Source organism: Urocitellus parryii, chromosome X (assembly GCF_045843805.1).
Source record: "Urocitellus parryii isolate mUroPar1 chromosome X, mUroPar1.hap1, whole genome shotgun sequence".
NCBI lineage: Eukaryota > Metazoa > Chordata > Mammalia > Rodentia > Sciuridae > Urocitellus > Urocitellus parryii.
The window spans coordinates 16,076,989-16,099,957 of record NC_135547.1 but is presented as its reverse complement, the minus strand read 5'-3'; the positions used below and the strand labels follow the sequence as shown (position 1 = coordinate 16,099,957).

At 37.7% G+C, this 22,969-nt stretch overlaps 1 protein-coding gene across 4 annotated transcripts in view; it reads right to left on the bottom strand.

Annotated features, from left to right (window-relative positions):
* The window catches only part of Arhgef6 (Rac/Cdc42 guanine nucleotide exchange factor 6), a 107,857-nt gene that overhangs the window by 60,622 nt on the left and 24,266 nt on the right, over window positions 1-22,969 (bottom strand). For all 4 annotated transcript variants that reach the window (XM_026392203.1, XM_077793566.1, XM_077793565.1 and 1 more), the window contains 4 exons: window positions 19,048-19,132; window positions 16,729-16,853; window positions 15,015-15,216; window positions 1,578-1,648 (listed from right to left, as the gene is read on the bottom strand). In XM_026392203.1, coding sequence (XP_026247988.1) covers window positions 1,578-1,648; window positions 15,015-15,216; window positions 16,729-16,853; window positions 19,048-19,132 — 483 coding nt within the window. The remainder of the gene's footprint in view (window positions 1-1,577; window positions 1,649-15,014; window positions 15,217-16,728; window positions 16,854-19,047; window positions 19,133-22,969) is intronic.

Here is a 22,969-nt window from a genome sequence, read left to right as displayed (position 1 = left end):
AACATATATATCTTTCAAACAAACAATTTGCCTTCTAAGAATTTACCCTACATATCTTGATATGCTTTGATAAAGTTGTATATATAAGATGTTCACTGCAAAATTGTTTATAGTATAAAGGAATTAGAAACAATGCATATGTTTTCCAATAAGAGGTAGATTATATAAACTGTAGTTTCTATAAAATATATGTATAGGATTTACATAAAGCCCATAAAAACCACAGAAGTTAATCTGCCAGGTAATCTGTCAGGTAATCCCTACATTTTTTTTCTCAGTGCTGGTGATAAAATCCAGGGCCTTGTGCATGCTAGGCAAACACTCTACCACTGAGCTATACCCCAGACCCCTAACAACAGTTTGAACTGGTGGAACCAGCAGACAAAGAGAGAAATTGCAAGCAGACTTATAGTATGCTCCAGATCTCCAGAGAAGAAGCTATGGTAACATTTTCATCTATCACTCAACTGTCTGCTTTCCTTAAAAATTAAATTATTAGAGGTCACCTGGACCAGTAAAAAAGTGATCGGGAAGAAAGGGATGAAGGAACCCAGCACTGCTAAGTCATACATTTTTTTCCTCAGAAATTTTAGAGAAAAAAAATATTGACAAAATAGTTTCCTTATGATTACTGTCCATGTTACCTATAAAGTTCCTGTCTTAAGTTTTCTCATTACCTACTGCTTATGTCACCAGTATGGAACAAATCCACTGAAGAGTGAAATTCAATTTTTGGAAACCAAATGACATTCACATACCTATATAGAGATGATTAAAAACTTCTTTTCCATGCACAAAATGAAATGAGCATGCAGTACAAATTCACAGAAAACACTGGGTAAAAACTGAAGCTGTGTTTCAGCAGAGGTTGGAGGGAGGCAACCAGACAGGGCAACTTAGAGTGATGATGACTTGGCCTTTTCATTAGTGACTGAGCCAAGTCGGAAAAGGAGGCATGAAGGCAAGCAGAGAGTAGATTAAGGAGAATGATGTGATTTCTTTTCAAACAGGAACTTATTTTGAGTATTGCACATGCCCTATTTATAGCTAATAAAGTTTGATATATCTGTGTTCAAGCCAGAGCTGTTTCATTCTTCCCTCTGTGCCAAAGAGTAGTCTTCCTTAGGTCTCTCCTCAAGAATAGAGTTGATAATATTCCAGAGGATATAATGGATTGATTGATTCTAAAGTAAAATTTACAGAACATAATCACTTAAAACGTACAGCAATAGAGAAACTTGGGAAATCACCTTCTTGATATCTAGAAAGACTTTGTCTAACTGCTGAATTTCTCCATAATGCTTATGTATGAACCAATTTCTCTTTCACTGGTATTTAACAGGCCTCATTCTTTGTGCTACCCTTGAATTGTTTAGTACCATGTATGTAGAACTTCCAGACATCCATAAGAATCCTACAAGCAGAAGAGCAATGTGGTAATGCAAATGGCACTGGAACCTTACGATACAACTTTATCCAGTTTTTCCTTTGTGTCACCTGAAAACATCAATGGTTTGACAAGTAGAAAGTTTCCATACAGAGTCAAGAAAATTTTTGCTCATCATCTGAACACTCACCACAGTATAATAATTCTTGGTAAGTGGAGCAGTTTCAAATCCTTTGACAGCCTTGGGGGAGAGAGGTCTCTCTGTGAAAAAAAAAATATTTAAATTATGTTAATATCCAACAACTCAGTGAAACAACATAGATCAACTAACATACTATAATTATTCTTAGTGGAAATACTAAGGGAAATATACATTCCTAAATAAATAAAACTACAACTTTACTAAACTATAAACGGTTCAAGCTATTCAACTTGCTAGGTGGAATAAGCCAAGGAGTTAAGCATAATTAATGGCAGAGTTTGGGCAAGAATGTCACTCCCAATTTGAATTTCATTACTCTAGTTTGCCTCTCCATTAAACTTATTAAAAATAGATATGAGGGCTGGGAATGTGGCTCAAGCGGTAACCCACTCACCTGGCATGCGCAGGGCGCTGGGTTCAATCCTCATCACCACATACAAGTAAAATAAAGATGTTGTGTCCACCGAAAACTAAAAAAATAAATATTAAAAAATCCTCTCTCGGGGCTGGAGATGTGGCTCAGTGGTAGCGCGCTCGCCTGGCATGCGTGCGGCCAGGGTTCGATCCTCAGCACCACATACCAACAAAGATGTTGTGTCCGCCGAGAACTAAAAAATAAATATTAAAAATTCTCTCTCTCTCTCTCTCTCCTCTCTCACTCTCTCTTTAAAAAAAATCCTCTCTCTCTCTCTCTCTCTCTCTCTCTCTCTTAAAACAAACAAACAAAAAAAAAAAACAGATATGAGCCAGGTATGGTGGCGCATGCCTGTAATCCCAGCAGCATGGGAGGCTGAGGCAGGAGGATCACGAGTTCAGCAATGGTGAGATGCTAAGCAACGGAGTGAGACCCTGTCTCTAAATAAAATACAAAATAGGGCTGGGGATGTGGCTCAGTGGTTGAGTGCCCTGAGTTCAATCCCCAGTACCAAGGAGAAAAAAAAAAGACATGAAAACTCAACACTAATCAAATGTATATTTGTAACTTGCATATTATGAATATAATATAATATAACCAATAGCAACTGTGCCTTCTTGGAGATGTTTACTGTCCCAACAATAAAATAACCAGAGACATCATTATCCAAAGTACATGTATGAAGACATGAATTAGTGTCAACATACTTTATATGCAACCAGAGATATGAAAAATTGTGCTGTATATGTGTAATGAGAATAGTGATGCAAAAAAAACTAGAATTTTTAACTCACTCAAAACTACCAGAAAATTCTTTTGTACATCATTTCTTAGTTTCTTAATTTTTTTAGTTCTGGTGGATACAATACCCTTATTTTTATTTATTTATTTTTATGTGGTGCTGAAGATGGAACCCAGTGCCTTACCCATGCTAGGCAAGTGCTTTACCACTGAGCCACAGCCCCAGTCATTTTTGTACATCATTTTAATTTGATTACATTATATTGTAAAATGCTGCCTTTATTTTACAGAGTTAATCTTACCTATTAATTTATGACTGACGAAAACATTCTTTAAAAAAACACAAGATAGTTAATACCAAATATTTAAAAGTGTCACTACATATCATCTCCCTATCTGTTTTCTCTTTTGTTTCTTTTTGTCTTACATTTCAGTTTTATCTTGCTATATTATATGCTACTTTAAAGCCTTTCCAAAATATGGTGGAATATAAATAATAAAATAACAACATACCACCAGACTTTGATTTTTCTTTTTTAAATAATATTTTAAATTTATAAATCTACTCTAGTCCCATCCTTAAAAATTCAAAATACAGAGAAAAACAGTGATCATCCCATCACCCAGAACTAACCATTACTCAGAGTAACATTTTGAAGAGTGTCTTCTATTCTTTTAATGTACATATTTGTAAACACACACTTAAACACACATGGATCTTTCTTACTTTACCTATAGTGCTGCAATTCTCTTATTACATCATTATATCATGAATATTTTCTCATTTAACCTTGATTTTTAACTATTATTGTATTAAAACCCCACAATATTTAGTTGGCACTTAATAGCTTTTAAGATATTTTATCTGATCTTTATAATAACTGGGACAGGCAGAGATGATTTTTCATTTTACAGAGGAGGCCATCAAGATTCAGGGAAGCAAAGTCACCTGCCTAAGGTCATGCAGCTAAAAAATGGCAGAGCCAAGACTGAAGCCCAGGAATGTCTTGACAAGACCTTGTGTTCCCAAACCAATGATTCCCAAAAAAACAAACAAACAACAACAAAAAAAAAAACAGCTCAATGGCATAGGCAGAAAATGCTACTAGAGTTCAGAGTGTCCATCAGTTTAATCTGTGATTGCCAGAGAAGATCTCTCTGGTCAGGGATTACTTGATTTAGCCCTGGAGAGTGGCTAGAATTCAGAGAAGTACAGAAGAAAGCAAGGAGATTTCTAGGCAGGGAGCATTCCTAAAACACAGTTGCAAAAATGACAATACTCAAGGCAGTTGTGTACATGGAACACTAAAGTCTTCCAACTCAGCTAAGCTGGGCAAGGTGGTAATAAGTCAAAAACACAGCAATGAATGCCAACTTGTTACTCCCCTGGGATGACAGTATATATGACCAGTTTCTAAAAACTTGATGCTACTTCAAGATCTACCTTCAATCCACTTAGTGACCTTATAAGGCTTCATTGGAATAGACCTAAGCAATGAAGAGTCACTCTGGCTATTCTTTAGATTGTAAGCAATATAGCCAGGACCTAAACCCTAGTGTGGTGTCACCATGCCTTTCCAGTACACTATGGTCTTGCACACTTAGATGTGTTCAAAATTGGCAACTATCAAATTATTTGGGTTTTTTATTAGGCAAGATTTCTACAATGTAGCTATAATGGTTCTAATTAGAACTCAGAGTTGTCTTGTGCAATTATTATTTAAAGCAGTCTTAATAAAAAATGAAACCTAGAAATACCAGCAAGATGTGGTCACCTTTCAGAAGCAAGGCCAAAAGGAAGGGTAAACATAATAGAGCACCCGCCAAGACACAGAAGAGGAGAGAAAAGGCCACAGGAATGTGTAATGCAACTGAAAGAAAATGTTAACTATGTAAAAGTAGGATAGAGGAGAAACAAACTGAAAAGAAAGAAGTGACTGTCTTAGAGATTCTCAGTGTGTGAACATGATGCAAAATGAATTGGTGCTTTAAAAAGATCAATAAAATTTTTGAAAATCAATAAAACTATCAAACCTCTAGCATGACTGAGAGGAAAAAAGAGAGAAAACACAAATTACCAAAATCAGAAATGAAACAGAGGATATTGTTCCAGATCAAGGAGCTATCAAAAGAAAAACAAAAGAATATTATGAGCAACCCTTCACACATAAAATTTGACAATTGTATGAAACAAACCAATCCCTCAGAAAACAAAAACTATAGCTTACCCAATATGAAAGAGATAATTTGAATAGAATTGTAAATATTAAGGAAATATGCCGCAGTCTGGCTGGGCACAATTCACGAGCCACTTGTCAAAAGAAACAAACTTTATTTTTAGAACACACGCTGCACCAATAGAGCTCTTCAGGAATTCCCTCAGAGCCCAACTGCCACCACTGGCTTCCCACAAGCCTCTCAACGCCCCCACTCCTCCTGCTCTTGAGGCCGATTGGCTGGGTAGAGTGGGCAGAGCCAAAAGAGTCCCCCAATGAGCAGCTCCGTGGTCTGAAAGGGCGGGGAAACAGCCCAATGAGCATCACCGTAGAGGAGCCAATCAGCTGGAAGTTTGCTGGGGCCATGGTGAGCCAATCAGCTAGAAGTTTGCTGGGGCCGCTTCGGCTGTGGCTCTCAACAGAAATAAAATTTGTAAATTAAAATTCTAAAAAAAATATTTCCAGGCACATGTAGTTTCACTGGAGAGTTCTATCAAATGTTTAAGGAAAAATCAAAATCAATTATATAAAATCTCTTGTGGAAAATAAAAAAGAGATCACTTCTGAAATCATTTTTTAATTTTTTAAATTTTTCAATGGACCTTTATTTTACTTATTTATATGTGGTGCTGAGGATTGAACCCAGTGCTTCACACATGCTAGGCAAGCACTCTACCACTGAGCCCCAGCCCCAGCCCCTAAAATCATTTTTGAGAAGGTCTCTATTAGACTGAAACAAACCCAAAGACAGTACAAAAAAGGAAAGAAAGAAAAAAAAAAACAACTTCAGACCAGCATCCCTCAAGTATAAAATACAAAAAAAAAAAGGAAAAAAAACCAACAAAATATTAGCAGATAGAGTTCCACAATGTATTAAAAATTATATACCAGAGGATTCATCCTATGGATGCAAGATTGGTTAAATATTCAAAACAATCAAAGAGGCTGTGCACAGTGGTGCATGCCTGTAATTCCAACAGCTCCATAGGCCGAGGCAGGAAGATCGTGAAGTTCAAAGCCAGCCTCAGCAACCTAGCAAGGCCTGAAGCAACTTAGTGAGATCCTGTCTCAAAATAAAAAGTAAAAAGGGATAGGGATGTGGCTCAGTGGTTAAGCAGCCCTGAGTTCAATCCCCAGTACCAAAAAAAAAAAAAATAGAATCAATATAACCTGTGACCTTAGAAGTCTAAAAATAGAAATTACATAATAATTATCAATCAATGCATAAAAAGCACTTGACAAAATTCAACACCCATTTAAGAAAAACAAACTCCAAAAAAAAAAAAGAATAAAGAGAAACTTCTTCAACTCAACATCTACAAAAAAGCTTCTTCAGCCAGCATTTTATAAAACAGTGAATGACTGAATACTGAATGCTTTCTCTGGGATTAGGAACATGACAAGGATGTATGTTCTCACCACTCTTCATTCAGCACCATGCTGAACTTCTAGTTCTCTCTGCAGGCTTGCTCTAGGAAGAGGGATCAACACAAGGAACAGAAGGAAGACTAATTTGGAAGGACAAACTTGGGAAATCTAAAATAACACAGCTCTTGCAAATAAATGGCTTCATGAAAAAATTCAAGAGGGGGATGCAAAGAGAAAAAACACCAGCACTATGACCTCAGTGACAGTTTAAGGCCTTTTTGTACTTCCTTTGTTCCCCACCCCCCTTTCACTACTCTCACCATGTGAAGTTCTCTCTGAAATCCATGCTCAGCAACATGCAAAGAAGGAATAAATATGTGGAGGTTGAGAAGAGACAAGTTCAGTCCCTAGGGGTAGTTTAAAGTGACTTAATCAGAACTAACATGAAAACATAAATATTTGATGGTGTTTCTAAGGCAATAAAAAGATTGGTCAACAAGGGTATAGAATAGAAGACACAGAGACAAACCTACATAAATACAGTCATCTCATACTAGACAAAGAGGCCATAAACATTCATAGGAGAAAAGCCTCTTCAACAGATGGTACTGGGAAAACTGGAAATCCATATGTAACAAAATTAAATAGACCCCTATCTCTCACCATGCACAAAACTCAACTGAAAGTGGATCAAGGACTTAGGAATAAAACAAGAGACCCTGTGCCTACTAGAAGAAAAAGTAAGCCCAAATCTTTATCATGTCAGCTTAGGAACCGAATTTCTCAACAAGACTCCTAAAGCACAAAGAAGTAAAATGAAGAATCAACAAGTGGGAGTTATCAAACTAAAAAGCTTCTTCACAACAAAGGAAACAATCAAGAATGTGAAGAGAGAGCCTACAGAATGGAAGAAAATCTTTGCCACCTGCACCTCAGATAGAGCATTAAATCTCTAGGATATGTAATGAACTCAGAAACTTAACACCAAAAATAAATAACCCAATCAATAAATGGCCAAAGGAACTGAACAGACATTTCACAGAAAAAAAATCAGGGAACAAATATATGAAAATATTCAACATCTCGAACAATTAGAGAAATGCAAATTAAAACTACACTGAGATTTCATTTCACTTCAGTCCGAATGGCAATTACCAAAAATACAAGTAACAATAAATGTTGATGAGGGTGTGGGAGTAAAGGTCAACTCGTACATTGCTGGTGGGACTGCAAATTGGTGCAACCACTATGGAAAGCGGTATGGAGATTCCTCAGAAAAACTGGAATGAAATCACCATTTGACTCAGTTATCCCACTCCTCAGTATATACCCAAAGGACTTAAAATCAGCATACTACAGTGACACAGCCACATCAATATTCACAGCAGTTCAATTCACAATAGCTAAGCTATGGAACTAATCTAGGTGTCCTTCAACAGATGAATGAATAAAGAAAATATGGTGTGTGTGTGTGTGTGTGTATGTGTGTGTGTATGTATGTATATATAATAAAGAAAATATGGTGTGTGAGTATGTATACACACACACACACACCATATTTTCTTTATTTTACACACACACACACACACACACACACACACACACACACACTAGAATATTATTCAGCCAGAAAGAACAATGAAATGAAATTCTGGCATTTGCTGGTAAATGGATGGAACTAGAGACTATCATGCTAAGTGAAATAAGCCAATCCCAAAAAACCAAAAGCCAAATGTTTTCTCTAATATGCAGATGGTAACACACAAAAAAGTGGAGGGGAGGAGAATAGAAGTTCATTGGATTAGACAAGGGGGAATGAAGGGAAGGGAAGGGGAATGGGATTAGGGAAGACCGTAGAATGAATCAGACATAACTTTCCTCTGTTCATATATGAGTACATGACCAGTGTAACTCCATGTCATGTACGACCACAAGAATGGGAAGTTTTACTCCATGTATGTATGATATGTCAAAATACATTCTACTGTCATCTGTAATTAAAAAGAACAAAAATTGGTCAATTTAATTCAATCAGTGAAAAATAATCAGTCAGTGTAAAGAAATATTCACTTTTGATTTTTTCCTCTTTTTTGCTAATGTCCAGATTCTTAGTATTTGTTGATGGTGATAGAACTAAAAGAAATATAGTGATAAACAGTTTTTGTGGACATGGGGCATCTATGTGATACACCTGAGGGATTAAAACAGAAAGTTGAAATATAAAGCTCAACCCTAACCTTGTTTTATAATGAGCAGGAAGAATTACTCTTAATCTGCTTTAATACAAATTTAATTAACCATGTACCTAATAATCCCCTCAATTGGTATCTATACTTGCCTACTAATGTTTTAGAAGGATTTAATGATCCCTTAACAGAATTAGAAGGAGAAAATAGAATTTGTTCAAAATATCTCCTCTAATCATACTTGTCTCAATGCTTTCCTGGCATGGGAAAATTTTTCCAGGAAAATTTTTAATGCAAAGTCCTAACAAAATCCTTTGCCTTTCTAGGTAACAGAACAAAGACAAAAATAAAAAAGATATAATTTATGATGTTATACATGCACTGGCAGAAATTTCTTTGTTGTATTAATAACATATTAGTTTATAATATGTTATAAGTAGTGGTAATGTAGTTTATAGATTACCACTACTTTTTTAAAAAGAACAGGAAATTGTATAAATGACTAATTTTCTTATTTACAATGTATCTGACTCAAATGAAACAAAGGAGTAAAGGCCCTTCTATGGCTTATATAATGACTGAGTTTTCAATACATATACTTTTATAAATAAGATCTTTGAAAAATATATTTCTGCTAAAATAGGGGTTTTTCCTCACATAATAAGAAATTTAGAGATAGGCAAGAATAACTGGTAACAATGGCTTCTTGATGTCATCAGTGTCCAGGTTCCATCATTTTTGCTGAGAGGTTTGTATCTTTGTTCTTGTTTGTTTGTTTGTTTTTGTAGTGCTGGCGATGAACCCAAGGCTTTCACCATGTTCAACAAGTACTATGCCCTCAGCTACATCTCCAGCCCTTTGGTGAGATGTTTTTATAATCATGGTCATAAAGACACACCCTATCTTCAGCCTCAAGCTCATGCTGAAAGCATATTTGAGTATTATGCTCAAATATTCTATTTCTTAAGTTTCTATAGTATTAGGTGGGCTGTTCTTTATGTTATACACCCCTTGAAATCAGTCTTCTCTCAAAGAGCAGAACAAAGCTGTCCCTAGAGCTTTGGCCATAGTTATCTACAGACAAGAGCTACAGTGGAATATGAAACTTACAATGCCAAGGGAAAATTTACTACATCACAGAGTGCAATGGTGTAACAGCACTCTACAGGGTGAGGATTATATGGCTCTGGACTTGCTTTGCTTAACTTTTAAGGCATTACAAAAGCTTGTGTACTGTCAAGCTATATGTATGAATTTGTCTCAATTGCTGACTATCCAAGCAACCTCAGTATCACACATTGGACCCAATAGTAATCACATGGAGACCACTGAAGTTCTTCAGTTATATTCCTAATTCAACTTCATAAATGGCCCAATAGTTTGTATGGCAGTGGGGTTTAAATTTTTAAATTGAAGCTTTTGTTTCCCTGAAATATACATTTCATCTAAGAATCACTATTTTTCAACCTCCTGCAAGACAAATCTTCTTTCCTAAGTTACAGAACAGAGTTTATGTAAAGAATAAAAAATGACAATATTTTCTAGACTAAACAGGAAAAAAACAAGCATTAGAATTCATAATGTCCCTCTGCAGCATCCTAGATAGATTTTGGCTTACTATTTTGTAGAAGTGGCAAAGAGTTGGGTTGAAAAAGAATTCAGGTCAGCAAAGATTTATTGCTCATCTAACTTTCCCAACGAGAAATTTTCATTATACTATGTTAATCTATTGTACTATCCCCCAAGCTCCCTCTGCTCTGTTCTACCAGAGAACCTTCATGGTGTCTTTTTTCCCAACCAATTATTATGACTTAGATTGTCCCTCCCCTTATTCTGGGCCTGTCCACAGCCTGTCTGTCTTTCAGCATTCAGCTCAAGCCCTATCACTTCCATCCTTAATGCACTTTCAGCCTCAGAGTTTTGATCTGCAATATATTTTACACTTCATTGCCTATAACCTTATACTGTCATTTGTTTGTTTCATCTCTAGTTCTTAATCTCCCTCCCATGTCCCTATCCACACTGTTTGCTGGAAATATTTGGAACTATGACTTGCTACAATTTCACTCAGCAACTCTCAAACAATCCATCATCTTCAGTATCAATCATCACTAACCCCCAACACACACACACCACCACCACCCATCACCACCACCAACACCACCACCAACACGACCAACAACAACCTCCTCCTATTTTCTCCACTAACTGAATTCAGCACTATATTAGTTTGTTTTCTGTTGCTGTAACAACATACTTGAAGCTGGGTACCTTATAAATAAAATAGGTTTATTTATCTTGAAGTTTTAGAGGTCAAAAGTTCCAGATTGAGTGGCCTCATCTGTTTGGCCTCTAGTCAGGGCTCCTTTGGCTAGGTCACAATATAGCAGAGAAATGGAAAGGAGATTTCCTTTCATGTACAGAAGAGGAGATCACTTAGTGAGGCAGAAAGCCAGAAATGTTCAGGGTCCAGATTTACTCTTTTTATAACAACCCATTCACACAGAAACTAACTGGCATTCTTCAAGGACTACATTAGTCTCTTCCAAGTGTGATGCCCCTGGTGAGTAATCATTGCTTACTAGGCCCAACTTCTAAAAGTTCCACAACATCTTAACACTGCCACACTAGGGGCCAAGTTTCAAACACGTGAACTTTTAGGGGACATGTTCAAACCATATCCAACTATAATAAGTATGGATAAAACATGTCTTATGTTTAAAGCCCTGTGTTATGGAGACAGAAAGGTGCATAAAGATCAATAAGTTCCCCTTGACCTCCCTATCAGGATGATTAGATGCCTCTCTTTTCCTTGCCACTTTCTATATAACCTTGTAGTAGCTCTATCCCTGAACTTACCATACTATATTCTAATAGCTTCCTCTTATTTAGATCTCTGTTTATGTCACTTACTCTAGCTTATCCTGTTAGTTGTGCATGCACTTATCTTGACTATCAAAAAGTTTTAAGGGGCAGAGTCTATGAGGAATAGATTGTTATAGATGCCCTGAGTACCTAGCCTTAAGTAACATGAGGGCAAGAGTCATGTTTTATTCTTCTCTACTCTACCAGTTCCCAGGACAGAATTAATATCCTAATCATGGGAAATACATCTTTACTGGATGGCTGGATGGGTTATAGTGCATGCCCTAAAGAACCCACCATCAAGCTGAACCCCTAGATGTAGAATTATCCTCACCTCTTCCCTTGTCCTCATAATTAATCACTGGCAAGTTTTTAATTGTTTCAACAACATGTACTGTATCTATCCACTTCTCTTCCTCCCTACTATCACCAAGATTAGTCTATACCACTATCTAGACTGCCTGGACCTCAGCAATAGCCTTTGCTGGAATTCCTGAAATTCAGCCCCCAACAGAAAGATCTTCCTACCACCAGAAATATCTTCTCAAACCACATGCTATCCTTTGCTTAAAACTTTACATTGGCACCCTATTCATGCAGTTCTAGCTCAAGACCTCAGTCATACTCTTTATGTACCTAATTTAAACCCAAATCACTCTGCCACCCATATACCATGCTTTCCTACTTTTGTGCTTTAACTTACCACCTTCCCCTAACCTTCTATCTTCTTCATCTTTTAAGACCCAGTTCAAGTTCTTAGACCCATGTATGTCATTGTTAATTGAATTGGGTCTTTCTGCTCCACCAGCATCTTATTTAGATCTCTCTGTCACTTACTCTAGCCTATCCTGTTAGTTGTACACGCACTTATTTTGACTATCAGAAGGTCCTAAGGGGCAGATCCATGAGGAATAGATTGTTCTAGATGCCCTGAGTACCCAAGAGATACTTAATGAAAACAATGAATTTCATTACATACCATATGATATTCGTTCATTTTATAAATATTTACTGAGCACAAGCAAAATAGAAAAGAATATCCCTGCTCTTGTGGTGTCTACATTTAAATGGTGAGATTTAGAGAGTAAATTAAATAAGCAGTAATATAGCATGTTATATGGAGAGAAATGACAAAGAAAGAAAGAAAGAAAGAAAGAAAGAAAGAAAGAAAGAAAGAAAGCAAGAAAGCAGGAGAGGGGCATAGAGGCAGTAGGGACAGGGTTTGATTTTCTCCTGTGTGACCAGGAGTCTCTACTGTGAAGCAGAAAGTAAGCAGAGCAGAAGGAGGTGAGGGAAGCAACCATGTTGACATCTGAGGAAGATGGTCCACATAGAAGGACCATACAGGAGACCGAAGTCTGTCTGGCACAGGCAGGCAAGAGGCCAGTATAGCTAGAATGGAATGAGTGATGGATCAGAGGTCAGAAAAGAGGCAGGATCCTGGAGGACTTCTAGGCTATTGTGATGACTTTGGCCTTTATCTTTTTTTTAATTTTTTAATATTTATTTATTTTTTAGTTTTCAGCAGACACAACATCTTTGTATGTGGTGCTGAGAATCGAATCTGGGCCGCACGCATGCCAAGTGAGTGCGCTACCGCTTGAGCCACATCCCCAGCACGGCCTTTATCCTTTTTGAGATGAGAAGTTGTGACTCAAGTTAAGTATTGAAAGAATCACTCTGGCTCCTGAATTTAGATCACATTACAGAAGTGACAAGAACAGGACCAAGGACACCAATTAGGAAACTATTGTACTGAGCTAATGAGAGATGCTGTTTCATAAACTTCTAATCCTAGGCCATCTCTGACTAGCAGGCCTCCTGTCTCCCAAATCTCAGACCTATCCTTAACATCTGGTTTAGCTATTTCTAGGGATTACCTAGGTGCTTGACTCAGAGTCAGAATTTACCATATGAGTCCCAAATCAAAGAGCATATAGAAAAAAAATTGAAGGGAAGGGGTTGGACACCAGAACTAACAGTCTGGGGCAGTCCACAAAGGAGTGACCAGACTGCTACAAAAGGTATCATAATAGGGGACACCATTATGAAAGCCATCAAAGTGAGGACATCCTATGCACTTCCCATGTCCCCTCAACAATGCTTGGAATTTCCAGATCAGGCAACAAGGCCTGATCCTTTTGGTTCTGCAGATGATGACACTTAATCAAGGAAAAAACGTCAGAGTAAATCTGGAAAATGTTTTAGGAGTCCTAACAAGCAGATTATATCAATGGAAAGATGTAGCCATGGGTAAATATCAGCTGTAAAAATCATCAGAACCAAGGAAATTCCAGGCAAGGCCTGTGAAAATACTTCAAGGCTTAACTGAAACATCTCAATTCCCAATAATTAAAAATACTGGAGGCTGGGGATGTGATTCAGTGATAGATTGCTTGCCTAGCATGCATGAGCTGGGTTCCATCCCCAGTATTGGGGAAAAATGTTGAGAAGTCTATGCACCACAAAAATAATTACAAATCTGGTAGTAAACATATTCCATTAAAGGATATGCCCCTTTTTATCCAAACACAGAAAGTGTGCAAACTAAATTTTATCTTAAATGCTTTTGGGAGAAGCTTCTAACAATGGTTATCTAGGAGGAGGGGTAAAGAGAAAAGGAACTTTTATTGTCTACACTATATTTCCATAATGTTTCATTTTATTTACAGTGAATCTATAATTTTATTAATTAAAAGTAGCAATTTGGAGGCATTAAGAAAGCAATGAAACTAGGTGTAGTTGTGTACATCTGTAATCCCAGCAGTTTGGGAGGCTGAGACGGAGATTGTAAACTAGAGGCCAGGCACAGCAACTTGGCAAGGCCATAGGCAACTTAGTGAAACCCCATCTCAAAAAATGAAAAAGGTCTGGGAATGTAGCTCAGTAATAGATTGCACCTGTGTTCAATTCCCAGCCCCCCCCCCAAAAAAAAAGCAATGAAGATACCTACAGAAGAGATAACACACAAAGAGCTATTAACTTAAAGGAGCCCTTGGATAGATATTATTAGAAAGTGAAGTCTGTGTTGTAACATGCTTTTATGTATCAGAGTATTGGAATTAGTTTGGTTTGGTTTGGTTTTAGTTTGGTTTTTGAAATATAAGTAGAGTTTCCCTTCTTTCTTAAGAACATACAATAGGTTAAAGACAATAATGTTAATAAAGCAGCCAGACAACTTCCTCCAACCCTATGATTGTTATCTCTCAAACACATCTTTGAGGCATGTAGTCTTAGGTCTACTTAGGGCTAAAAAAGGAAGTCAGCACTTGGCCTCCTTTATTATTGTATTCTGCCATGGAGACTCAGAGTAGCAGGAAGGACTATGTACTATATTACAGGGGCCTGAATTAGTAGACAGAAAGGGACATAGTTAAGGTGGAACAGTTGTCTAAGCTTTGAATTCCTTTGCTTTTTTAGCTTTCTGTTGCCTTGAAGTAATCTAAATACAACTGTGTTTCAAAATATCTAACCACAGATTTTTCCCAGTTCTGTTCTAGTCTTATTTTTGACTACACATGTAAGTATAAACAGTTTCTGTTAACCAATTAAAACTACAAGATTTTCAATAAGAAAATTTCAATAAGAAAACACAAAAGTCATATTCAAAAAGACAGTTAAAGGTCTCACTTACCACTGGATTTAATTTCTCGGACATAATTACTAGGGAACCAGCCTGTTCTCCCATTTAATGTGCCTTCCCACCAGCCTCCTTCTTCAACTCGAGTGACATAAATGATGTCCCCTTTACAGACTGACAGCTCATCTTCATTAGTCTGCTTAAAGTTGAATCTTGCCTTCACTATCAACTGGTGACTTCCATTTTCCGTCATCTCCTAGAGAAACAAAAGCCACAGCACATTAAGAGGCATCTAATTGAGGCACGGTAGAAATTATATGGTTTTAGGTAAGACCTATCCTTGAGTGACCAAGAATAAAACCCTATATCCATCTCAGTTCTGATTTTTAAACTTAGGAGTCTATGAATGGCCCTCCAGAGGTATTAATTAACCCCTTGAAACTTTATGCAAATTTTTGCATTGTCAGAATGTGTATTTTGGATGGGGTCATAGCTTTCATTTCCCTCTCCCTTCATCTATTATCTAAAGATACCTATTTTAACCAACCTAAGTAATAGAGTGAGTGATGATAAACGATTTCACCCTGCCTCTACCCAACACACAATCTTAGCCCACATATTAGGTACTAATCAACTCTCACAGAAATCTGTTCCTATCTTCCAATTACTAAGAACATCTTAATTTGGTTACATTTGGTCCCATGCAAAGATCAAATATCTCATAGCTAACTAAATTAGGAATAATCTTAGCCTGTCTTGCATCAATTGGGCTTAAATTTTTGAGACCCTTTTGAGAAAATAATAAGCACAATGGCTCTTTACCCAAACGAGTTCATAAACATGACTTTTGGTATAAAATTTAATAGGGTACAAATGGTGTGGTGCCATCAGCTTCTCAATGAGATCTGTGGTCTCAGAAAGGTTAAGAACCACCCGTTTAACTGCTTTGGAAGTAACAGGACATGATGACCTACAGGGAGCAGGTGGCTTTTGACAGAGAAGAGAGGCTTCACCCAAAGACAAGATGGAGCATTTCCTCCCAAATAAAAACTCCCAATAAGATAAAATGCATCAGGGCATGGTGGCACGTGCCTATAATCCCAGCGGCTTTGGAGGCTGAGACAGGAGGATCATGAGTTCAAAGCCAGCCTCAGCAACTTGTGAGACCCTGTCTCTAAATAAAATATAAAAAGGGGGGGGGTAGGGATGTGGCTCAGTGGTCAAGTGCCCCTGAGTTAAATCCCCATACCCTCCCCCACACACACAAAAAAAGACCAAATGCAAAGACAACTGGGAGATCTCAATATAAAAGTTCATCATAGGCTGATATTTAAAATCAAGTCTTACTCAAAGAGAAAAATAAAGGTGACAATAATGCTAAGAACAGCACTGAATATTTATTGATTGCCTACTAAAGTGCCAGGTACCCACTTAGTTCTAATAAACCAAGGAATAGGGAAAATAACAGCAAAGTGTCATCCAGAATTGTCATAACTTACATTTGCATAGCACTCTCAGTTAAGTAACTTGCCAGATTCTAATAAGCAGCCAAGCTAGGGCTTTAACCCTGATTTTCAGACTCTGGGCCCCACATGCCTGATTTGTTCCAAAGTCTAGCCTGAATGGGTGTTTAGTTTATAGCTAGTTTTCTTGGTGGCACCCAAAACAAACAGAATGACAATTTCACCACATATGAAAATGCAACTGGGATATGAGTCCTATTTTATGAATTTTAAAACAGACAGGGAGAATTCGGGACTATACTTACCACTGTCTTTGCCTGCTTTTGCAGCCCTGGAGCTGTGCTAGAAACTGCTCCCTGTGGGTTTGTCTGAGAACTGTTAGCAGCACTAAGAGAAGAGGAACGTCCACATGGTCTTTCTGAGAGCTGATCTGTGAAAAGAGGAAAAGGCATGGTAAAGGAAGCACTCAGGTCAGAAAACCATCTACAATATAACATTATCTTGTATGGGACTTTATAAAAAGCATCCTAGCTATAATTCCAATGGTATTGTTATGAACATGCCAACTGTGTTTCAAACCCACCCCCACCCCTGCCTCCTCCCTTTTTGGTGGCCAACTTCTTGTTCTTAACCTTACTGGCCATTGCTCTCCAGTAGAATGAAAAGCAGCGACAGAACCACATTTTCTCTTAACCCATTCCCTACAACTCTTCCTTCCTGAACCAGTCGCAACTATATGCCCTGTTATCCAAGGCAGAACTATATCGGGTACCAAACAGCTGTTTGTGGCTCTTATTACTTTGAAATATTTTAAATTTCTCGCCCTGTTTTCTGGCCCATAACTCAGTGGCTCTTTCTTACATGTAAGGATTTATGTGGCACATACAATCTAAAATCTCCCTAGTGTGCCGTGGGAAGAGTGGAGAATAAGAAAGAGTGCGTGTCTGAGACAGATGCGATCTTGATACTAGAATAATTTGTTGTTTAAAATCAAACTCAGGAGTCTTCTCTTCCTTGAAACCTTGTGAAATTTGATCAGACCAAAGCTGAGTTGGATGTTTTCAGTATGCTGAAAGTGTACTAAAGAGAGAATCTGGCTTCTTGACAAATTCAAATGAGAGTTCTTTTCCTCTCCATTTATTTTTAAAAGATATAAACTGCAAAAGTCTAAAGCCCAAACATTCCCTAGGCGACAAGCTCAGTATCCAAGTAATTTCCTTGATGCCGTGGGTTTTAACTTTCACCTTCTTGTATTTTTATAAATATCTGCGGCAAGGGAAGAGACTGTAAAACTTGCTAGGAGAGTTTGGCAAAGGAACATATAATTTGTATGGCATAATGTTAGAATTATATGATCCTCCCTGCCCAGAACTGGATAGTTGTCATGTGTGTTAAATATAGTTACTTGAATTAGCTGTACTTTCTGCTATACGCCTTGCAATAGCTCAAATGCATTTTTTTCAAATAGCAAAAGAACAACTTTAAAGAAGTATTTTCCATGTCTTGCTATTATATACAGCTCTTTTGACTAAAACTATAATTACTTGATAGCTTCCTAGATGTTCCATCTTATTTGGCACTTGATTATATTGTCTGTTCTTGCTCTCCAATTGTTTCTGCTGGGTAAGTTGAGTCTCCCTAAATAGATGGTAATTTTTCCAAGGGCAGGGGAATTATGTCTTCCACTTTCTTGGTAAAACCTGGCAGTGCTGGGCACACAGCTTCTTGCCTCTCTAACAGTTTGAGCAGGAAGATTCAGATTTGAGTTCAAGGGCTCTCAAGTCAGTCAGGTATGAGTTTGAATTCTAACTCATCCACCTTCTAGTTGGGCAACTGTGGACCTGACTTTCCTTATTGATAATAGGGACCTAATAATAATAATGCCTATCCCCAGGTGTGTTTCAAACATGGAATAAGACCACTTAGGGCTCCTAGGACAGGCTAGACCCAGGGAAAGGGTTCAAAGAATTTGAACTATGATTATTACTACCACTGTAGGTAAGACACTGTATCATAGAAGGAGTGAAATTCCACTCTTAAGTTTATCAACACTTTCCTCAAATTTACTAGGATTTATATTTAATAACCTCCAATGTAATTGATTGTAAACATTTAAACAAAAGATACTTTTAATTTACTAAGACCTTGAAGTTTCATTTCCAGTGCAAGGTTACTGAGGGGTTCCTTCAACATACACACAGGCACAGGGAAGACTATGAGAAAAATGTGTTCCTAGTGTGGAAAGGGAAGTGATGGCTATACTTGGTAAACTTTATTTTAAAAAGAGGGAACTGGTCTTTTCTTTTTTTCTTTTTTTTTTTTTGTCTTGCTATACTGAGTTGACTATTCAAAAGTTTTGGAACAAAATTGGGTTTTCTTTGTTCCTATTATTGTACTAAGGGCATTAGAATACCTCTGTGATATGCATGTTTAAATATGGTGATAAGTATGTTTAAACCATGAAAAAATTAAAGTATTTGATATTTGTTGGGGTTTATTTGGGGGCAAAAGGGGCAAATTTTCACCAATTAATCAATCCAGGGCATGGTTGACTCTTAGAACAATCAGAAACACATGGATTCAAAAATGTCACCCAGAACTCATAAATCACAAACTTTACTTACCTTCTGTTGCTTTGTTGACAGCTAAAAGAGTACTCAGAACCTTGGAGAAATTAACCCCTGAATAAAGGTCATCAGGATCAAATACCTATGAGCAAGAAATATTGAAACTGTAAGACACGATAAGTATTCAACTCAATGAACCAAACTGTGAAAAGGCCACTTCCTCCAGCTCTCGGAGGAAAAAAAATGTAAAAGCCAAGATGCAAACCTCTGTATACCTTTGGGAGAAATGAGAGCAGCAGCTGAGCTGCCTAATGACATGTGGCAGGCCATCAGTGAGTCACAGCAAAGCAGTAATGGGAAATGAGAGCCAAGCTGAGAAGGCAGCGCCCACCCGGAAATGCATAGCACATACTCAGACCTACTCTTTTGACCTAAACATATCAATATGCTCAGCCCAGTTACAGGAAGCTCGTGTGCCTAGGTTATAGTTAATGCCTATCACCTACAGAATGTCCTCAACCGTCCACAAATAAGCAGGTGGAGCCTTTTTGACACACTTTCATCTTTACAGTTTATTCTCTGTGTTCACTAGGGGCACTTTCTGAAGTGCATTTCTCTCTAATCCCCTTCCTCCCTAGTGCCGACTGCTGGATGCCAATTGCCTGGGATCCCAACTCCATGTTGCCAAACTTTCTGCCCAGGTCTGCCTTTTGCCCCCAGCCTCAGTTTTTGGATTCTACTGCTTCATCTTGCCCTTTGCAGTTCATCTTAGAACTGAGAGAATATAAACCTTTGCCTGGCGGAGCCTATGGGTTCTTCCCAGCCTTAGGTGACTTTTCCAAATATAACCTCTGGCCTTCCTGATACCACTCATCTTTTAGCAACAAACTGTTAAGTAAATAGAAAATTTCACTTTCCCCATCACAATTACATGCTGATATGCTACTGTCCCTAGTGAAGACACCAATCACTTGTTATTGTTTTAAATACAGTTTAAAATTGTTAATTTTTCCATGTATTCAACATGTTAAAATGTATTGAGAGTGTCTATCTTCTTTATAACAGTGAGGGTGAGACTTCTGATCCCTGACTAGGAGGTCATCACCTCTTGGTGGCCTGAAGTAGCCCTAAGATGGATCTTCACCCCTCACCAAGTCTCAAGATTAAGGGATCAATATCTCGGGGAGGGAAATGAGATAGGGAATTAGGATAAAGAGAGAGATATACTGAATCTTAAAGGAAACATCCACAAGCCACTGAGATGCAGAAAACGCACTTGTAAATCTTGAGCTTAAGGTACATGCCCTTGGTCCATGCCCTTGTAAAATGAGGGAAATGTGCAAGCAAAGGAAAAACTGGCACAAAATTGTGTAGCTCCACCCCACCTCCATCTCTTGTCCAGCCCCTAGCAACGACCTTCTGTAAATATTAACACTCCACACCAATGGGTTGTCATCTCTCCCTCTGGAGATAGCCCACATTCTCCCTTGAGTGCATATTCCTTGCTTTACCCAAAAGGTATGTCTCTTGTGAGATTGTTCCCCCACCCCATTGTCCCTTGAATGTGTATCTACTCTCCTAAATAAACCTCTGTTTTATGCCTTTAGGAAACAAATGTTGAGACTTCTTATAGTCACTAACACATACGTTTGAAACTAGAAGCATTCTCAGGCATAGGCTCAATCTATTAATTGCTAGTTGACAGTGTAGAAATACAGAAATGCTCCTTCTAAAAAACATCTCATTCCAGGATTTTAAAAGTCTCTTGAAGAAAACAGATTACATCATTTTTCCCAAAATATGGTGATGAGAGTCACATGTAACTTTTCAAATGGGACATGATTAATACTGATTTTGAAGGGTCTGTCTTCCCATTAGGTAGAGCCATTTGTTCCATTTTTAATCTGCATATTTTCTGGGAGTCATGTCAAGATAATTTTTATCTTATTTTTGTACATATTCTTGAAGAATCAAACTTTGTTTCTAGAATGGAAATATGTAATATCCTTTTATTCACCAAGTCTGGGGGCAATATAGATTCATGCAAATGTGAGCCTACACAAGTCTGACTATTTTGGGATTCTACTATTCACCCAATCCATGAATGGTTTGGATTCAAAGTTAAATGACTGAAGAGACCAACTGTACCTAAAAAGGAAACACTGCCAGACTTTTAATAAAAGGGTAGCATTAATATTACTAAAGAGTTAAATGACACTACAATCCAAATAATTTCTGACTACTACAATATAAAATGAGAAGTTTTCCAAGAGCAAATTAAGAATTCTATTTTTGTCAAACCCTGGGTGAACAAGATGCAGTAAACTCTAGAAAGAGTATTCAGAACCCCAGAGGATTCCAGACATATTGAATCCCCTCAAAAGTGGTCAAGTAGGAAAGGGTTAATGACATCTATGCCAAACTAGTCACAAAGCAAAAAAATCACTTGTCTTTAGCCTGTGATTCTCAAAGGCAGAGTGAATATGTGTGTGTGCATGTAGATATATTCGTTGGGTGGGTGTGGCGGGAGGTGAGTAGAGTAAAATTATAACCAGAAGTAAATACTAGCAGAATAAGGTAGATAAGCAAAAACTGATAAAAATCTCCCCTTTTTGTTTTGCTTGCTCCTTATCCAGGTTAATTGACTGCTTATTCATGGAAACATCAGAATTATTCATTTGTACTAATTTAAGAACAAACTGATCAGAAAATGAAATGTGCACCAACAAGAATCATTGCATCTGCTTGAGGGAAGTTGCCTGGACTGTGCAGTTCCCTTTTCAGAAAACCACAATATACTCAAGTCTATCCATGGGTACTGTTGCTGTCACTGCCAAGTCCATTCTATAGTACTAGGAACTATACAGGAAGGAACTGCAAGAGGCCACAAGGGACTGGTATGGAGAGAGAAAAGGCAAAGCCTCACCATTATTATTTCAAAGTAGTCAGAAGCTTAGATACAACTATGAATATCCTACACCACCCCACACCCTCCCAAGCTCCAAATTGAATAATATTAAAAATTCCACCCCAGATTTTTCTTCCATAAAGATCTATCCCCTACAAAATGGAAATATTATTTGGGAAAAAGCATACTTTCAGCTACTTATCACTCATGTTTGCCTTAATGGAAATGAGAGTGGGAGACCAAGTTTAGAGATGATGATGTGCAGAAAGACTGATGGCTCTGATGCTCAACTGGGAGAAAGCAAGGAAGAATCCCTCAATGTGGAGAGGTGTGAGAAAGGTATATTGCAGTATAGACCACTTGCTTTGACCTACTGCCACTCATACATACAAAATAGAGAACCAATTCTTCTGTCTGTCTGAAAAGCAGTGGAATATGTTAAAAGGTAAAGTATAGTCGCCTGTTTATGTTGTATGTGATTTTCCAAAGTCCTTTTCAAATGAATTTTTCAAAGTTCCATCATGACAAACTTATGATGATACATACCCATCTTCTGGCATCTTGTGCAAGCCTCACTAGCCTGCTTAGCATCTCTGGTATGTAACTGAGTCCCAGAGTAGCTGAACTTTCTTTTTTTAATTATTTTTTTCTTATTTATATGTGTCAACAGAATTCATTACAATTCTTATTACACATATACAGCACAATTTTTCATATCTTTGGTTGTATACAAAGTATACTCACACCAATTCGTGTCTTCATACACGTACTTTGGATAATAATGTCCATCACATTCCACCATCATTTCTAACCCTATGCCCCCTCCCTTCCTCTCCCTCCCCTCTGCCCTATCTAGAGTTCGTCTGTTACTCCCATGCTCCCCCTCCCTACCCTTCTATGAATCAGCCTCCTTAGAGAAGACATTCGGCATTTGGTTTTGGGGAATTGGCTAACTTCACTTAGCATTATCTTCTCTAACTCTGAACTTTCTTAACATCTATTCTGCACCAGAAATAAGCTAGTTAGTTCCAGTTAGATCTGTGAAGATCAGATGAACAGCAGGATTTCTGC